General features: G+C 37.6%; 1 protein-coding gene across 1 annotated transcript in view; it reads left to right on the top strand.

The window, feature by feature from the left end:
* Positions 1 to 19,823, top strand: part of mapk1 (mitogen-activated protein kinase 1) — a 31,408-nt gene extending 11,585 nt beyond the window's left edge. Inside the window, exons 2-9 of the mRNA XM_069705967.1 lie at positions 7,957 to 8,139; positions 9,042 to 9,231; positions 9,827 to 9,943; positions 10,395 to 10,509; positions 11,126 to 11,257; positions 13,229 to 13,338; positions 13,521 to 13,649; positions 15,476 to 19,823. Of these exons, the coding sequence (XP_069562068.1) occupies positions 7,957 to 8,139; positions 9,042 to 9,231; positions 9,827 to 9,943; positions 10,395 to 10,509; positions 11,126 to 11,257; positions 13,229 to 13,338; positions 13,521 to 13,637 (964 nt within the window). The 3' untranslated portion in view covers positions 13,638 to 13,649; positions 15,476 to 19,823. The remainder of the gene's footprint in view (positions 1 to 7,956; positions 8,140 to 9,041; positions 9,232 to 9,826; positions 9,944 to 10,394; positions 10,510 to 11,125; positions 11,258 to 13,228; positions 13,339 to 13,520; positions 13,650 to 15,475) is intronic.

The following is a 19,823-nucleotide window of genomic DNA, read 5'->3' as shown; positions in this document are numbered from 1 at the left end:
TGTGCAAAGTGCCAGAAGGGGAAAGTTACTTCCTCAAAATTTCTTCATGGTCTGTTGCTGATTTCTGGCCTGTGGTGAATCGTTTTCATTGCTACAAGATGAGTTGGCAATAATTAGAAATAAATGCAAAAATGTATCTTTAGCTTCAGTAAAATAAAAATGATGTTATCCGTAGTAAAAAAAAAAAAAAGGTAATGTTCAGCGCATTTAATTTATAGACTGGTGTATTTATGTTGTTTTAGTGACTGTTCATATTGTTTTTCACACACAAAAGCAACATTTGCTTAAAAAAAAAACTTTAAAAAGCTGATCCCTTATTTTATTTTTTGTACATTTTAGTTTGTTGTAGAGTTTGACAAAGCATGCGTTTTGCTCGGGCTTTTCCAGATTCTCCTCATTAAGCAGTAGTCTGTAGTTTAAGCAATGTTTGTGATAATAATTGGAAATATTTGAATCAGTTGTCTTTTGAGGCATGAGAAAATGGTTTGAGTTGGGGGGCTTAGAAAAAATATTTTAAGTAACATTGTTCACACAGTGCTGCATTATTGGGGAAATGCAAAGAAGTTAATTTTTTTTTAATCTTAGTCTGTTTAGACATGCAACCAAGACAGTTATGTGAATTAAATGCTAATCCAGGTGGCTTTAGTAAATGTTATATCTTTAACAAACAAGCTTATCATCTTAATTGACACCCTTAATTTTAGTGGCTTTGATATCCTCTGCATTACGGAAACCTGGCTTAATGATTTCTGAACTTGTGCCCAAACCTCGCTCTGGATAAATGAATTCACCCTGGATATCTAGTATAGGAGGAGAACTGGCTTCAGTTTTTAAGATACATTCTGTCGCTGACAGATAAAAATGGACTTTTTTCTGGCTTGGAGCAACAACTCCTCGAGTTTTTACAGCCAAACCAAATTCCATGCGCACCGAACTATCAACCGCCCAAACCGAAGAGTAATTTTATCCAAAAGTTTTCTTAACTTTTAGCTCAAACTATCCCAAAATATGTTAACATTTTTTACTTCTTAGTGATTTTATAATTCATGCGCATTACTTTTAAACCAATGGTGAATTACTTTTTAAATGTCATGGCCTGTTATTCATGAGAAGCTGGTTACAGATAATGAACGGGGAATCACAAACTAAATATTTTTTTACCATAGCATTTCTGTTTGTCTTTGTTGAATCTGTACAGCAACTTTTTTTTTTTTTTTTTTTTTTTAACCAAATGCCCGTTATTTTTTAAAATTAATATCTCTGATCTAATTGTTTCTACTTCTCGCTGCTCCCATTCCTTCCGTTTCTGACAAATTATCTATCGCTTGTAGAGATAATATCTGATTTATCTCAAACCGAATCTTCTATTCCATTAATGTCTGGATGTTAAACTTCATTTACAATGTCGAGCGCTCACCGTGATGATTGTCACTGGAGAATGGATTTTTTTCAATGGAGAAAAGATGTAGAAAAGGTGAAAGGTGCATGCAGTTTGGAAAGCTTAAAACACAAAGCCTATTTCTTGCAGTGTGCTACTTTTCCAGATCTGTGGCTTTATGGCCTTTACTGCATAGAACAACTCTGCAGTGATGAGGAGAGGCAGAGACACTATCGTTACGTTTTATGAACCAAGCCTTTATTTGCTGTTCTGGGGGCAGCAAACAATGTACAGAAAATTTGGATAACTGTAGTACTAAAACTCGGGGCCCTTCACGACACTTTAACTGATAACGGTAACGTAATCACTCGTTGGCGGGCACTTCACTGTTGCTGTGGCTATGTGCTCGTAAGGTTACTTTTTTTACACTCTCTAAACAGAGACAGTCTCGGGTCCAAGTTGTTGAGGGTTTTTTTTCTTGGTTTTTCTTCCTGTGAATTAATGACTAAAGAATACAACTATTTTGGGGTAGTCCTGCATTTTGCAATAATCAGGGAAGCATACCAGGCTTGCAGACCACCACAAAACTAGTTCGAATGTAGAGCTCATTCTATCCTTGGGCCATGCAAGCTTCAATGAAAAACTCTTAAAGTCAAAATTGCTTCTTGTGATTAGTATACACAGAAACAGGAAGTGTATTTGAATATAAAAAAAAGAAAAAGAAAAGGGAGACGCAGCCAGATCTGTTATCCCAAAGTGACCAAATATTTTCAACAATCAATCAATACACCCTAAATATCAACATGACTGCTTTGAACAATCCATTGTTTTTTAAAGACGCATGCTTTAGAGATGATCACATCTTCACACTGTTAAAAAATTTAAATGAGTTTCAACCGGAATGAGAGAACTGTGTAGTGCGAATAATATGATACAGGCTCAACACCAAACATCAAATGTAGAACATATCTTAGAATAATAAAGCAATTCACATAATAAAAGCACTAAATCTTCCATTGTCAATTTTGGAGTTAGAGATTTTTTTTTTTGGACTTGTACTTCAAAATAATAGATAAACAGTTGTCATAGTTGTTGCAGATAAATTCACCCATTGAGAAGCTGACAAACTATTTCATCTCCAATAAATATATAAAATTATAAAGCAAAAATCAAACGGAAATGTCTTAAATAATAACCTATGATGTATTAAACAGCTTAGTCGACATTGACTTTGTCTGTATTTACATTTTCAGTCATCAGTAGATCTCTGGAATGATGTCAGTAGGACATCATAATTCAGGGTTGTATTGAAAATGAGAGCAAAGATCCAGAAAGTCAGTAAAACACACAATCATCAGCAATATGACTTGCTGTCACTCTACATTAGTAAATTAGATCAGTCCTGTAGAATTCACTGAAAGCAGCAAACACCCTCCAATCCTACAGTACTACTTTATGCACCAAAAAAAAACAACTCCTCACTGCAAGTCAGCCTGTGAGTGTTATTTTGAAGCCTGACACTTATAGTCATGCTGCCTTCAAAAGCCTTTGACTCTGCGATGTCTGTCTACGTTGTGCCTGGATGTTCATATCTGTACTTCCTTGGCACGGGTTGCCCTTAAGCACAGTGAGCTTTTTCCCCCTTCTTCCTTCTAAACCCTACCCCTTGAACATTGTCATGGTTACAGTACTATTGCATAACCCAGCAGCTGCAGAGAGGAGCCTTGTATTCCCATCTCCATGGAAATGGACCCCCCCTTCCCCCCTCACCGCAACACACACACACACACACACACACACACACACACACACACACACACACACACACACACACACACACACACACACACACACACAGTGCCCAGTGCTCCTTCCTGGGCACTGAGTTTGCTCAGAAAACAAACTCGGAAGCAAAAAAAAGAAGAGGATATACATCTCAGGGAAGATTCTCTCCAAAATACACGATTGCATAAAAAATAAAAAAAATAAAAATAAAAAGACAACAATGTAGTTATTATTGTTATCAGGGCATATTTATTAAAATAGGGAGGGCAAAGACTAATAGGGAAATCTGTTACCCCTTTACATTTATGAAAACTATCTTCAAAGATGGGAATCAGGGTTCTTGTCACTACATTTATCGGAAATGATCAAGGTTCATTGTACGGTGACTGTTTTCTTATTTTGTCTATTTGAAGTGTTGCTTTTGATTTATCATGCAATTTAGATCATTCCTGAAAATGTTGATGCATGCCTTCAGCTAGGGCTGCAGCCAGTCATCATTTTCATGCCACATTTTCTTTTCAGAAATGTCTTGCTTTGGGCGACCAAATATCTGAAACCCACGGGACAGACCGTCCAGGAGGTTTTGTTTTTACTGTTGTTGATATTTTTTTTTATGGGTTTTTTCAGTCAGTTGTCTCAAAAAGTTTTGTGTTTTTTTTCTTTCTTTTTTAGGGGGGAAATTGCTTGAAATTGCAAGTATGTAATCACATCCTATGATAAAAAAAAAAAAAAAAAAAAAAAAAGCATACTCTACATAACAGAAATAGGTGAACATATTTTTTTTTAAATATTTTGTAAACCTAAAAATCATGAGTTCACAGTTATGAAAATATTCCAGAGTCAAAAAAAGTGACATAGCTTTACAAAATGATATATTAAAATGACTGTAATATGGAATGCATTGGTTAGATCCCTTGTAAAAGTAAGTGCTTTAAATGCTTTCTAAATCATGTAAATTGCACGCTTAAAAATGTGTTATCTCTTACAACTAAGTGTGCATAAAACTCATGTAATTTAACACGTACTCAAAGGTAAGAGTGATGCAAGGAAGTGCGATGATTGGTAGCCTAATTCTTGTTGGAGCACATATCCCATAAACCCTGCCACCGCCCGTTTTGCCTCTTTTTTTTTTTCTTTTCTGGTTAACCGCTGTGGTATCTGATTTTATGACTAGTGGAGAGGTTGCCCTGTTAACTTTTAATTAGATAATAAATTAAGTTTTGTTTGGAAAGGCTTAGTTTGCGCCATGGGGCCTTCAGCAGGTTTTCAATTGAGTATGTTTATTGCAGGGAAGTCGCTTGATTAATACTTTACATTAATACTGCAGATATTAGTGGGATTTTCATCAGTACTGGTTGGTTTACCAATTCATCTGTCATGCCCGCTTTTTAATTCCAGAATGGTGTTAATTACTGTGCCATACTGTGCAGTGTTAAAAAATTGCTGTACCTTTTACATTAGGCAGCAAAGTATACGTTATAGAACTTGAACTTCCATTTTGGTTCCCCGATGGCTCCAAAGTGCTGTGTTTTAAAACACAACAATTAATAACTCGCAAAGAATTATTTTTTAACGGAAAAACACCATTGCGCACAATAATTTGTGACACAACCATTTTGTAAAAGAAATGATTGTACAGGTACAATATTAGACTACAAAACAGCACGGTGGTACACTAGCAAGCAGTGTCTGCATAGCAAAGTCTGTTACACTTCTAAGTCTTAAAGTTAGACTTGAAATTTGACCAAAAAGTGCAGCACAGTGTGCTCTACAAAAAAAAAACATCTTGCACCATAAAAGTCCACGATGATGGATTATCTGGCATTTTCACTTTTTTGAAAAAACACATTTTTGACCTCTCTACCTAAACCGAGGGTCTGATTGCTTCCATATTTTCTGTGGCTCATGATGAGACCAAATTTCAAGTTGCATAAAGCTTGTTATTTGGTTTTCAAGATATTGCCCAATAACCTTCATGGGGAGTGAGGCTTAGCAAGCAATTGATCATAACCCATTGACTGTATGTCCAATCGTCATAAATCCTGGGAGATATTTTCAGCCCATGCTTGGCCTAGCTCGAGACCAAGGCAGCTAAAGTAGGCACAGTTTTTACCTCCACCTTATCAAATAATGCATAAACACATTAGGCCAGTTTTGTTAAGATGTTTTGTTTGCGAGTTAACATCATGCACGATAACATTTAGCTGTTTCAGAAGTTTAGTTGACACTGTACCAGTGTCTTGTTAAGATTTTAAGATATAGTATCGTCTGTGCCAATATGGCTCTGACCTGGATCAGATTTGAGCTCTGGTGATGTCCTGTAGCTTCCTGTTTCTCTGGAAGCAATGGTATCTACTCGCGTAGAGCATGAACATGAAGAACTATTTACTTTCCTCCCACACACACATTCCTTTCAAACAAGTGGAAAGGAAGGTCACTCATCTTTCCCTTGCAGGAGGCTGGCACAGTCATGTTTATGTTTCAGTCCCTACACCGCCATCACTATAGCAACTCATTTTCTTATTTTGTCCCACTATGTGGGTGTTTTTCAGTCATTTCTGTTGTTTGTAAAGTGCAGAAATAAAACCGTGCTTGGGTGGATGTAAATGATGGACTAAAGAACCAAAGGAAACATGAAATATTGCAGGTTTTCCCAATTTGTCAACCTAAAATACAGCTGTATTGCACAACTTTGCGAACTGGCAAGCAAGTTGCAACAGTCCCGGGATCAGATGAGCTGGCAGTAGTAATTTGCATTTTCTTGGCAATACAAGTTCCATTGTACTTTGTTCAGATGGTTCCATTTCTGCGCACTGGAAATTTTGCATACCAAACACCAAACTGTAAATTGTCTTCATTGCAGACAAAAAGTAGGTGAGTTGAAGTTGTGTTATCACATTTAAAACCTCAAGGATCTTTAATATTCAAGAACCCAATCATTTCATTTACTCTACAAATGATGATTGACTATTTAATTGTAGGTCACAGCATGTGAAGCCAGGCAAACACCCTCGCATCTTTTTACTGGATGTAGAAGACAATACTGCGATGACGTAATATTTGTGGCTCGGGTTGGTACACAAGATTCCAGTTTTAAACCTCGGCGTGGGAATCCAAAATATCTCCGACAGAGTGAGCGTGAATGGGGTGAAATAGCCATTAAACGTGAAGGGAGCCACATATTCAACAGTAGACATGTCTGTACCTGGGATTGTGTGGAGGAGGTGTCTCAACACAGGCGAGGCCAAGAATTTACATTGGAACTAAACAATTAGTGTGTTGCGTGTAGGCACAGTCAGACACTTAGTACTCACACTTTTAAAACAAACCCTCCTTGTTTGAGTGCGGGTTCAGATTAGGGTCGGTGAGATTTTGATCTTGGAAAGTGATGTTCACAAATAATTCTCAGCATTAGAACTTCGATTTTGTACATGCTTGTAAACGATTTGCGGTTGTAAAACTTTTTTTTAATATATTTGTATAAGTGTTTTCTTGAACATTTGTGTTCAGAAAACTGTAATGAATAATGGAGCATTTCATTCCTGCCTGTTGTGTATGTATGCAGCGTGTAGTTCCTTTGCTACAGATTTAGACACCTGCCTTACCTTAGAATACCAGCAGCAAAACGGCATGCGTACATACACAAGCAACCTTCAGCAAATATAATAAAACCCACGTGGGTCACGAGAGATGTCGTCGACCATCTTGTAAACTTGCCATCACAGCAGTGACACAACCTTGGAAATGAGTCGCAACTAAACCATGCGTGCGCCTGGGCGCGTCCCAGATGTGCTCCGATGCTTAAATAAATAGCCCTACAGCCCTGCTTATATTTAAACTAATTAAACTGTAAAGTAACCAGCCCCCCCCTGCTTAACCAGATCCCCCTGGCCCCCTCCTTAACCAGCCCTCCCTCCTTAACCAACCCTCCCTCCTTAACCAGCCCCCCTTCGCTCTACTCGCAGCAGATGGAGGAGGAAAGAGGACAGGAGAGATTTGACTGATGTTTGTGTTCTTCATTCTTTCTTAACTTCTCTGTGTTTTGATGTCAGGAATATATGTTGTTGTTTTTTTTGTTTTTTTTTATAATATTCTGTAAAAACAACATTTTGTCATTTAAAATATAAATGCTTTTCTGAATTTTAAAATGAAACTTAAAAAAATAATACTTAAATATCTTCAGTAATGTAAAAATAAAATGTTAACTAAACATTTAAACTAAACGAAATCTCTGCTGGATAAAGACTGGATTAGAAAATTGCAGTTCAAGTCCCTTCCAGAGAAAACCGAGGTAATGATGAAGGAACTGGGAACTGCAAAGTGCCCTCTCCTATACTCATTTTTGAAAAGACTTTCACGGTTGATGTATCAACACGAAGAACTTTCAAACTGGGCTGTTTTTATCTGTATTTTCTTGTAGAAGTTTGTGTTTTATTCTGTAATTAATTTTTTGTTGTTGGGGGATTTTGTGTGTTTTTAAAGGCCCGTCTAGGGATAGGCATCATGAGCTAACAAAAGCTATGTGGCATATGCAGTTCATGCTATTTATAGTATTTGTCCCCATAGAAGTAGATACATAAAGTAAAAAAAGAAAACGGGTTAGGTAAACAGCCAGCTTAGTAACATGAGTTCTAATTTTTGTTTTATTAATGCTGCAATGACTGCAAATTTGTTTGTTTTTTTTTAGATCTTTTTTTTTTTTTTTATCCTTCAACTTGGTCTTATTGTAGCCTTTTGTGTTTATTTGTTTAACTTAAAAAAAATAAAAAGTGTGCTTTGTTCCTGTAATGCAGCTCTGCCTATGATCGGGACAACAAGATACGTGTTGCCATAAAGAAGATCAGCCCCTTTGAGCACCAGACGTACTGCCAACGCACCCTGAGAGAGATCAAAATCCTTCTGCGCTTCAAGCATGAGAACATTATTGGAATCAATGACATCATCCGCACGCCAACCATCGACCAGATGAAGGATGTGTATCCTAACTGAAATGTGGTCTGATCGCTAGATTGTAGGGCGGTTCAGTTTACAGCCTTCACGTTTGCCCCGAATTGCGTTACTAATGTTGTTTTTGGATTAGAAGTCGTTGATATTGTGTTCAGATATTTGTTTTTGATGGTTTTTCTCCGCTTACCGGGGAGATTTGTCTGACACTCCATCATTTGTGGTTGAGTAGGTGTTTTCATTTGTGTTTCATAACATAATAACCACCTGTCGCTGTACATTTGGCAGAGACGCTCTTCACTGAAGCCCAACAGTAGCAAAGTCTGGTTGAGTCCACAGTCGCTGTGTGTGTAGTTTTACACTGTGTACACTTTTTCTCAAAAGAAATAACTGTGACTTCAACTCGCTGCTACTTAACTCGGTGCTTCATGCCTGCCAACATGAGCAACTAACCCAATAAACACTTGTACACAAATGTTTCGTGTACTTTGTAGCCACAAGAGCACCAGTTCATTACACCATCATAACACCTCAGGGACTTTGAGATTTGACTGAATTGAGAAGTTGCCCAAAATACTAAACAGTCAGCAGCTTGGTTGTTCAAACTCTAGATAATTGGCTCAGTGACTTTATGCAAAGGTTTTCATTTTCTGTGCAATGTTGAAATCCAAACTCCAATCTTGAGTGTTCCAGGAAAACCTAAATGTGGTTGGGATAGTTTAGGGCAATAAAATCAAATTATTTTGTCATAAATACACCTGTGCACAAGATTCTCCAGCCCTATTGGATACCAAGTGATCTCATTGTTGTAGGTAGGAATAGAAATGTGACTCCTATGGACAGAACATTGTACTGTATCTCATAAGTTAATAGAAGCCATGAGTGTGTTTTCCACAACATGAAAGTACAACCTCTTTAACCTTGAACTGTGCAGATATATTGTCCAGGATCTCATGGAAACAGACCTGTACAAGCTCCTGAAGACTCAACACCTGAGCAATGACCACATCTGCTACTTCCTCTACCAGATCCTCCGCGGGCTCAAGTACATCCACTCTGCCAACGTCCTACATCGCGACCTGAAGCCTTCCAACCTTCTGCTTAACACCACCTGTGATCTCAAGGTAGTATCTCAAACAGAGGTTAAAACCCTTCGAACAGGTTGAACTGATTTTAAACGGCGTATTTTCATTCACTTATTAAAGCTGGTTATTTGTATTTATGCTAAACAATTACCAACATCCAATCTTAACATCCCCAGATTTCATTCGTGTCATTGTGGAAAGGCCTCTTCATTGTAGTCATTGATATGAACCTGACAGGCCTGTCAATCAAACAGACACGCCCCCCCAAAAAACAAGCTTTTTGAAGCCTATTTTCAAATATGACAAGATTATTTTCAGATGGATGGCCAGAAAACTAATAAGAAGGAATAACTTTAGCTCGCAAAACCAGATAAACCATGGAGAAATTTTATTGACATAGAATTTTATGAGACTAGTTGAATTGGAGTCTACGGTGGCTTTTTAGAGCCAACCTCTAGTGGCATTCGCTGGTATTACAGTTTAAGGCACTTCCACATCGGCCTCATTTTTTTTTTTTTTTTTTTTTTTTTTAGAGCCGGAAACTACATCCACTTTTATATATGGTCTTAAGATTTGTATCCCGTGTTGTCTGATGTTGCAGCTGTTTGACGTTTTGTCACTCTTCTTTCTGCAGATCTGTGATTTTGGTTTGGCTCGTGTGGCTGACCCCGATCACGACCACACCGGTTTCCTGACAGAGTATGTAGCCACTCGCTGGTACCGAGCTCCTGAGATCATGCTCAACTCCAAAGTGAGTGTCCTCACCAGCTGTGAACTATTGACATGTCAATAGTCAGGGATAACATGCAGTTTGTGACACGAATTATTTGAAATGCTTCTGAATCTTAACAAAAGTAAACAGAAATTAGTCACCTGGAATGGCCATAATGCTAACTGCATTAAGAATTGGGTCAAAATGATCTTTTAACTTTTTAATTCTGATTTTATTTCTTAAATTCTGCTTTCTGAAACAAACAGATAATCTAATCTAATCTAAGCAGTTAAAATAAAAAAAACAGTCAGAATTAAAGCATTTATTTTAATGCCGCTCAAAAATACTTAACTCATTACTATACTGTATTATTACTAGGTTTGATCACCAACTGATCTTTAAATTTAAAAAAAAAAATTGTCTGCGTGTGTGTCTCTCTCTCTCGCTCTCTCTCTCTCTCTCTCCCCCTCCCTCCCCCTCCCTCCCCCAGGGCTATACCAAGTCCATAGACATTTGGTCAGTGGGTTGTATCCTGGCTGAGATGCTCTCCAACAGGCCAATCTTTCCCGGGAAGCACTACCTGGATCAACTCAACCACATTTTGGGTAACAATTCACTTTATAGCTAGATGTTTTTTTGGGTTTTTTTGTATTGTGGTTGTTGTTTTCATAGTTAGAGAACCAATTAAAACTCTTTTGGAGTTTATACAATTTTGTTTTTTGGTATTTATTACAGAACATTTTTAATTCTTCTCTATTGTTGCAAAAATAAAACCCAGTTTGGCATCTTGTGAATTATCTGGTATCGTTTGTGTTAAAGTGCAAGTTAACAAAGACTTATATTTGATTATCAAACTGCCACCATATTCCCACCAATGTTTTGAAGTGTACCTATACAGTGGTTAATCAAACAGTATGCGGATATTTTCCTTAATGTGTTCTGAATGTGTAATATTAGTTGAGGGTAAACCACGTTTGCTGTTGTGCAAGCTGTTTAGACATTTACCACATGAAATATTGCAACAAATATTTGTGATATATCATGGTTGCCATAACTTATTTAAGTAACTTCTACATTTTCCTGTAAGTTAAGGCAAAATATGAATCTGTTGCTTAATGCACCTCAGGGTGGGATGATACCCTTATCTCTGCATTCAATACTATCACGATACTTGGTTGCCAATTCTGAACTATTTGTATGATTTTTTTTTTCCCCCCTCAGGGATCCTGGGTTCACCCTCTCAGGAGGATCTCAACTGCATCATCAACATCAAGGCCAGGAACTATCTTCTGTCTCTGCCTTTGCGCTGCAAAGTGCCCTGGAACCGCCTCTTCCCCAACGCTGATCAAAAGGGTCAGAGCCAGCAAAACCTCCTCATGAACATATTTCCCACTGATCACAGAATAGTAATTTGAAAAAAGAAATAGTAGTAAAAGAGTATTATGAATCTTTGACCACTAGTGAACAATTTCTGAACAGAAAAGCATTTTATGGAGAGGGATCGGGAAAAAATACACAGTCACGGCAAGTCAAGCAAAAACAAGTAGCGGTGTTTGGACAGTGTGGAGCTGGTGAGATGTCGTGTTCTCGTCACTGCAGTCCTACAGGCCGAGTTGGGACCTTGTTGATTTTCAGGATTTGTTGCACCCTCATGTAAAGCGTCTTACTGACGGGTAGACAGAAATGACTAGAAATGCAATGTGTCAACAGTGACATCAACTTACATGATGGAATTTCACATTCCAAATGATAAAGAAAAATTGGTGCTAACATATAGCAGTTTATTGTTTTATCCTTTATTTGTTTTTCGAACTGATTCTTTTTGGGGATGTAATGGTACGCGTATTCATCCTGGTTGTACATATTAAGCGTTAACTTTTTTGTCAGTTCCCATACACATCGTTGATTTCTTAACCTATTATGTAAATAGTTGAATATTCAAACAGTGTCTTGCTTCTTCCTCCACAGCTGTTTGAAAAGCTCTGAAGCACCTTTATGCTCCTCATAATAAATTGCAGCTCATTCGTGTCACTAAAATAAGCAAAATGTACCTACCCAAAATTAGGCTAACTCTACTTTCCTTGAAGGGACGACGTAATTACTTTCTATTGTAAAATATAGATCTTATATATATATATCTCACCCAGCTTTGCACTGATCAGTGCTATTCTTTGTGCTATTTGCAAAGCTGAAATTACACTGCTGGCTTTAATGGTTAATTTAAGTTCATTATGAATATCTTGCACTTGTCCAAATCGACAGCTTTTATTTGTTTATGTTGTACATAAGAGTAATCAGTTGAGAGTATTTTCTTATTGCCCGAGCTGTTAAAAAGTAAGAATTATAGCCAATTAGATACATCTGAATGTTTTTTCTTTTTGATAATAAATGCTAAGCCCCTTGCTGAACTTTTTGAGATTTACGTTGACAATCATGAAAGAAACACAGAAAACTCTGAAGTCATCTATCCAAAATAGTAGACCAAGTTCATGTTATGAGACGCGTCCACTGACGGATGACTTAGTACTTTTTTCCAAACAAAACGAAACAAAATCAGCCTGTGGCCAAATTAACTTAATAAACTTAAACGTTTAAGACCAAATTCTTACAGTGTGACTGCTGGCTTAAGACCCATGTCTGCAAACTAACCAATCAGATGACAACAGGAAGTCCTGCAGGATACAGTGGCTTTTATATGCGCATTATTTGAATACAGTTCAAGGAAACTAGACTCAGGAAATAGATATGACCGAAGCTTGTTTATTGTTTTGCTACGGTTCTAGAACATACGAGTTGTTCGGATCGATGACACAAGCAGATGACATCATGCTGCTCTAACACTTTTTTTTTCTGTTGACATCAGCGCTGTGAGTCACCACACAATCTGATATGCCTCCAATTGATAAAGCACAGTCTGACAGATTCTATTAGATCATTCTTACTCATGTAATCAACCGAGACTCTTATTGTTGTCGTCACAAAAAACCAGACAAAGACGAGAGTGCAGCTCGAACGGGAGGGAGGTTGCAACTGATTGATCCATTTCGACCTCCCAGTTCTTTAATCAGTTGTAATATTACCTGCACATCAACAGAGAAAATATTGTTTTTTTTGTACGACACTTCCTTTATATCGGTATATAAAACTACAATATATTGAGGTTCTAAACATGCAGCAGCTCAGCAAAACTAGACGGCTTTCGATTTCCATCAATCAACAGTGTACGATGTTGCGGTGTCCTCCAGTGGGCATACGTGCTTGTTTTTTGTTTCGGATATCGGCTCATCCTTTGCCTGATCAAATGTTTCCATCCTTGTGCTGCAGCTCTGGACCTGCTGGACAAGATGTTGACCTTTAACCCTCACAAGAGGATCGAGGTGGAGGAGGCCCTCGCGCACCCCTACCTGGAACAATATTACGACCCTACAGATGAGGTGAGAGTCATCTGGGGCTGTTCAGTATCAACTCGTGCTATATTGGCTCGCTTGGAATGAGAAGACCTCATTCCGTGTTACTGAATATGTTATGCTTCTCTTAAATTGCTAAAGTCTGATTTAAAACCTGGGGTGTCCTCTGTACATTCACCTCCACGTGTCCTCTCTGCCACCCCGTCTAGCCTGTTGCCGAGGCCCCGTTCAAATTTGACATGGAGCTGGACGACCTACCCAAAGAGACACTGAAGGAACTCATTTTTGAAGAAACTGCACGTTTCCAGCCCGGCTTTAGGTCCTAACGTCTCACATGGGTACGTCCTCGTTGCTGCAGTCATGCTTACCGACCCGAAAGTGCTTCAGTATCACCCCCGCTGAGGCTGCTGACACAGAAATTGGAGGGACAGTGTTCAGAAGTGCACAACAGGTACGGCTGTTCGCTGTAGGGAAGTGCAGAAACAACCAACCTGTCAAAGGCCAAAAAGACTGCAAGATCCCACTACTGTCCCGACTCTGCTGCTGCAACGAGCGGTAGAGTGAGTGGTGTTGCAGCTTTAAAATCTACCGTCATTTGCATACCAATGTATGCAAATTTAACAACTCGACCCTTTTGGAGCTTCAGTCAAGACCTCACGGAATATGTTTAAATTTGTATTTTTGCAAAGCACTTTCAGAAAGATAAACCACTTTAAAAAACTGTCTCATCTGCACTGAGTGTAAATTTACACCATCAAAGCAGGGATGGCCTTCATTGTTTCTATCCAAAACAAACCATTCTGTATTTCGATGTTTTATTAAGTTGTTATGGTGCTTGAAAGTTTGTGAACCTTTAGAATTTTCTATATTTCCCAATATATATCACCTAAAACCTCACCAGATTTTTAAACCTCTTAAAATTTGATAAAGAACATCCAACTAAACAAATAAGACCAAAATATGATATTTGGTCATTTATTTATTTATTGAGGAAAATTATTCAGTATTGGTGGCAAAAGTGTGTGAGACTGTATTTAGTGTGATGTCCTTGTGCAGCAATAACTAAGACTAAACATTTTAGGTGATGGTTGATCAGTCCATTTTTGTTTTGGCGCCCCCTGGGGGTTGGCCTCAAAATACTTTTTTGGGGTTATTCCCAAACATGGACTGAAGACATCTACCAAGATTTATGATAATTGGACAAATGATTACTGAGTTGAGGCCAATTTCCTGCTAAACTCTGCCCCTTGTGAAATGTTATTGGTCTTGATATTGAAAACCAAATAGGATATTAGAGAAGCTTAATGCAAATTTTGACAAGCTATGTCCTTACAGTGCGAGAGGCGTTTCAGATATGACAGCGCCACCATCTGGCCACCTGTGGTCATTTTTTTTCTTCAGAAGCTCTTGCACATCATTTCCAGTAATTGGACCAAGTTTTTACGTTTCTTTTTTGGGACTTCAGCCCGAACAAACCAAAAGAGAAACGATAGGGTTCAACCTATAAAGTGGCGATGACGGTTATTGAGCTGTTATTATCAAAATCCTATTTGTGGGATGTAATATTTGGTAATTACCAATAAGTGCAGCAGGAAGTTCTTTTTTAAGGTAGCTACCGGCTTATATATATATAAAAAAAAAAAAATTCAAATAATAAGTCTGGGTTTAGGTTAAAACGTTGTCTATGTAACCCTTATAACAATCAACATTAGTCAAACCCTTTTGGAAATACATTACATAATTAAAAAAAAGAGTGTAGATATAGACCCTCCTTAGACGTGGCGGTCTCTGCTCACCAGCAGCTGCTCCCCGGCAGACCTCTCGTTGTCATACTAACTATCAGCTCTGCATTTTACAGCCTGTCGTCTGCTTTGTGATTTATATGGGATCTATATAATGACTTTGTTTCCCCTCGGCAGCGTTTTGAAGCGTAACAGAAGTGTATTGAGGGAGAACACAGTGTGACATCTCAATGAGAGCAGTGCACTGCAGCTCTAAAATGTATTTTTCCATTTTAATTCTTTATTTTTAGGATCTGCGTTGCGCTGATCTTCTGCTTGCAGTCACTCTCGCGTGTCTTCTTTCTGCTGAGCAACGTATGTTCATATTCATGTATTGTTATATTGGAGCTTCTCACACCGCCATTGTTTTCTTCCCTCTCCAGGTGATTTTGTGGACTGGCCTCTGCATTGCCACTGGTCCACCCCCGCCTCCACACTGTCGCCATGTTGCTTTTTTTTGTTGTTGTTGTTTTTTCTCCTCTCCTGTTGTCCTCATCACCTGGATTCCTTGGGTCTCACTCGTCAAGTCCACTTTGCTCAGGAATGGCGTCAGGAATCAATCAATCAGTCATTCTGTCCCTCTTTCTTTCTCTTTCTTAGAGGTGAGGTGGGGGAGGGGGCGGGGGGGGGGGGTCGGTGCATCACTGCCTACAGCTTGGGGGTGAATCTTTTAAGCCAAGGTATAACCGTTTTTTTTGGTGTGTCTCGAAGGTGTTTGGCTCTGGCTATTACTATTCAAGACCTTTAATGCCCAGTTGAATGACAGTGATAGAGTAGCTGTTTTGGGTTTTTGGTGCAACTGTTGTGGTTCTACGTTGCACAAACAACGCCAGATTACATAAAAATCAATCATCACAAGTTTCTCTAACAATGTTGGGTTTTTTTTAAAGAGCAGGGTTATATATGAATGTGTATATATACATATACTTATATATATATATATATGTATATGCATATAAAGAATGATGACATTGGGTGAATCTGATGAATTTCTAACCTTTTTCTTTAAAACTTTTTTTAAAAATACCCATTTTCATCTCTCTCGTTTCTCATTGGCTTTCAGTAAGATCATTTAGAAATGTACCAGATGCGCTTAAAGGTTTCACCATCAATTTCTGCCTTAGCCATGAGAATAGCGAGTAAAAGTTTATTTCCTTCAAGTCTGTAAGATTCTTTTTTCTTTTTCTTTTTGTTCATGTTGTGGGGGAAATTTTACTGCGTCAGGACGAGAATTCAGTTTTCACAAAGTACTCGATTTGTCTGGAGGAAATGTTGTGCCTCCCTTTTCTTCCTGTCGCGTGTTCTTTTATTATTTTTTTCTTTTTCTTCGGTCTCTGTTGATTTCTCTCTCGCCTTGTTAGAATAATACTGTGCCCTTTGCATGACTGTTATAAGCTCTGTATACAAAGACGACAATGTTAAGTGCCACACAAGCCGGGCAGATCTGAGGGACAGCGCCCAGGCTCTTTCCGTTCTACCTTTTGTGGTAAATCACACTTTCTGTTTCCCAAACACACGGTGCTTTTTGTCCTGTCTTTTTTTCTTTTGCTTTAGCATCCTCCCTGACTTTTTTTTTTTTTTTTTTTTCTGTAGACATTGTATTTTCTTTTTAAAAACTTGTATCTTACTTTTAGCCAAACTCCACCTGCATACTAAGACATCTTATTATGGTTGCAAATAGGAGAAAAACCATATATCTGTATTTATATCAATCACAAAAACTATAAAACCGGTAGTATCCTGAACGCCAGAAATGGGGTCCAGGTATGATAAGGTTATGAATAATACTTACTCAAATGTAATAGATTATGTTTGTTTTTGTTTTTTTTGCTTTAAATTGCACAATTAATGCTGATCTCAGTTGGCAGTGTCAGCAGAAGTCAAGACCATATTTCCACTTGTCAGTAACTGCTGATTAGACTGTTGAATTTGAAGCTTTCATTTCAAGTGGAAGGAATTTAAAGATTATATGTGACGATTTGGAAACTTTTGGTGACAAAAAAAACTGAAAATAGAAGCTGTGAGGCTTCAACAACTTTATGTCACTCCATGAGATGCACTACAGCGTCTACCGGCTGTCATTTCAGCTTGTTTACAAGTGGGCCTCAAATGTATTCAGTTTCATGGTACACCTAGCTTTTGGTCTGGTTGCAGTTTTGCAACTTAAAAAAAAAAAAAAAAGCTCATTTGGTAAAGTGTACATGATTGACCTAATGAATGAAAGAAACTAAAGCATCTTAAAATAAATTAAAGTCCGAATGTACCTGAATGGATTCTTCAAGAATCTGACACTGGGCACTTATAGTTAAAAAAAAAAAAAAAAAAAAAAAATTAAAAATTAAGATTTAAATCTAAAATAAGAAAGTTTCAGAGCTATCAAGCGGATGACAGAAATGCATGTTGTCTGTCACAAAAGTAAACCGGAACTGTAAACTCCCTGATTTTTTTTGTGTGTGTTTGTTTTTGGTTCTGTCAGACGATGAGTGAAGTTTGAGTTGGTCAAATGCTTCTCTGATGCTTCTCTGTGGGCGAGAGCGGCTCCAGTCGAATTACATCACAGGTGACAGAGCCGGAGAACCACACATTTGCTTTGTACTTTTTCTTTTGTTCTGGCTAAATAATGTAAGACTGAAACTGAGTGGGGAAGTTGAGTCTAAGAGAGGAAGCTAAAGCTCTGCTGAAATGCACTCAAGCCATAAATCGGTTGGTCAGTCAGTCTGTTGCACCTCTGACCGCACTCATCTGTGATGTCACTGCGTACTGACACACTCGAGTACACTTCTGCATCACTGCAGCCACTTGAGAAGTCAAACCAATATACTGACCTTCCATGACAAATGTGTGTATGTGATTAAAAAAAAAAAAACATCTGTAATGCTTTATTTTACGAGTCTGTCAATTTCTAATATTCTTAAGAAGTACTCTGAAAGGAATATATCATTTGGTACTAATTGTAGGTTACTTAGAGATTATTTAATAGAGCAAAAAAAAAAATTCATAAAATAGGGAAAACATCCATCACAAGTTTCTAAATCTTTTAGATAACTTCTTTTTTTTTTCTTTTTTTTTTTTTTTATCACATTAACAGTCCAAAACGATCAGTTATGAATATATGAAATGGAAAAGAGTGCAATTTCTCATATTTCAGAAGCAGGTCAGATGAACACACAAAAGTGTGCAGATTGTCTCCATGCAAGCATTAAATTCAGCTTGTCTGAAAAATACAGATTCCAGTAAGAAATAAAGTCATTTGAGTTTAAACATTGCAGCGCTCTCATCCAAAAAGCTCCTTCAGTTCTAGAAATGAGCATTTCGGATGAGAGGTGAGACGTCTTGAAGAAACTATTCAAGATGCATCAGAGCCTGAACGACTGACAATCTTTAGTCCTTTTAGGGGCATTCCTCTGAAAATCAACTGCTTTTAAATGGAACAAATTTAACTTAAATAACTTGATTTTTTTTTTTAAATTTTTTATTTGTAATTAGTGCAATGTAGTGTTCTCTCAATAAAATATTAGACCTTTTAAAATGAGAGTATTACCAGAAAAACATTTAAATATATGTTTGAAAAACAAATTGTGATCTGAACTCCCTCTTTAATCATACCCCCCCCCCCCAAAAAAAAAAATAATAATAATAATTTGGTTCCATCCACAGATTAAATACAACTGATGACATTTAAAAAACAAAAAACAAAGCTTATGACCAAAACTCCATTGTCGAAATGACAGTTCTTGCACTCACAAGTTTATGTGAGGTTGAGATTCATTTGGCCCCAGTGCTCCTCACGCTCGCTGTATGCACCCGTCTGTCACACGATTATTAAATGAACCTGCTTCTACAGTAGTTAGGATGGGACTTGTAATCCGAGGTGCCTGCCGGGACTTGCCTGTAGATAGTATTTCTGGGGGGGGGGGGGGGGGTTTAGTGTGAACATTAAGGGCACTGGAAACCTTCCTGGGATTAGTTGTATAAAAAAAACGAAAAAGTTGTAAAAAAAAAAACAAACAAGCTTCTGCTGAGCTCTTTGTGCAACTTGTCTGTTTGTGCCTTTTTTGGAAGTCTTGACGACCAAGATTTGATGTGCAGCTTTTGTTTAGTCGGGAATCCGTTGTAATCGCAGTATACGCTCTTAAAAATGAACACAATCAAGTCTGGGGGTGGGAGGGATTTTCGGGTGGGTAATCCTAATTTTTCAGTTATGTAAATTTTAAAGAGATTTGTTGCCACAGCTGTGTGATTCGTGACTGTATTGAAAAGATGAAAGGCAAACATTTATATTTTTTTGCATTACCCTTTTTTCCTTGAGCCTTTTTATTTCTTTTATGATGTTTTTGTGCAGATATTTTTATTGTAAAATGAATGTTATGTTTCTATCAGACACTAATCTCGTTTAAGTTGTCTCCAGTGGAACTACTTCACTCTGTATGTTTTGATTAGTATAAACCTTTAATTGTGTAGTTAACATTTCTAAAAGATAAAAAAGAAAAAAAAGAAAAAAGATCTTTGGTTGTATTTTAAAGGTTTCTGTTTGACCTGCTATAGAAATTGTTTGAATTGAGCGGTCAGTTTGATTTTGCTGTCGTGTGAAGGATTTGACTTAAACGAAGCATTTGCTATTATTAAAGACTGACTGCTACTTTAAAAAAAAAAAAACTTTTTTTTAAATTTTTATTTTGCAAGTCTGCCATGACATTAAAATAGACGTTCATTAAAAACACTGTACCTTTA

The sequence above is a fragment of the Brachyistius frenatus genome, unplaced genomic scaffold (assembly GCF_029030835.1).
Source record: "Brachyistius frenatus isolate BFR_SWC_R1_liver_20210118 unplaced genomic scaffold, ASM2903083v1 Contig_60, whole genome shotgun sequence".
Classification (NCBI taxonomy): Eukaryota; Metazoa; Chordata; class Actinopteri; family Embiotocidae; genus Brachyistius; species Brachyistius frenatus.
The sequence above is the reverse complement of the archived record's forward strand: the minus strand, read 5'-3'. Positions and strand labels throughout refer to the sequence as shown.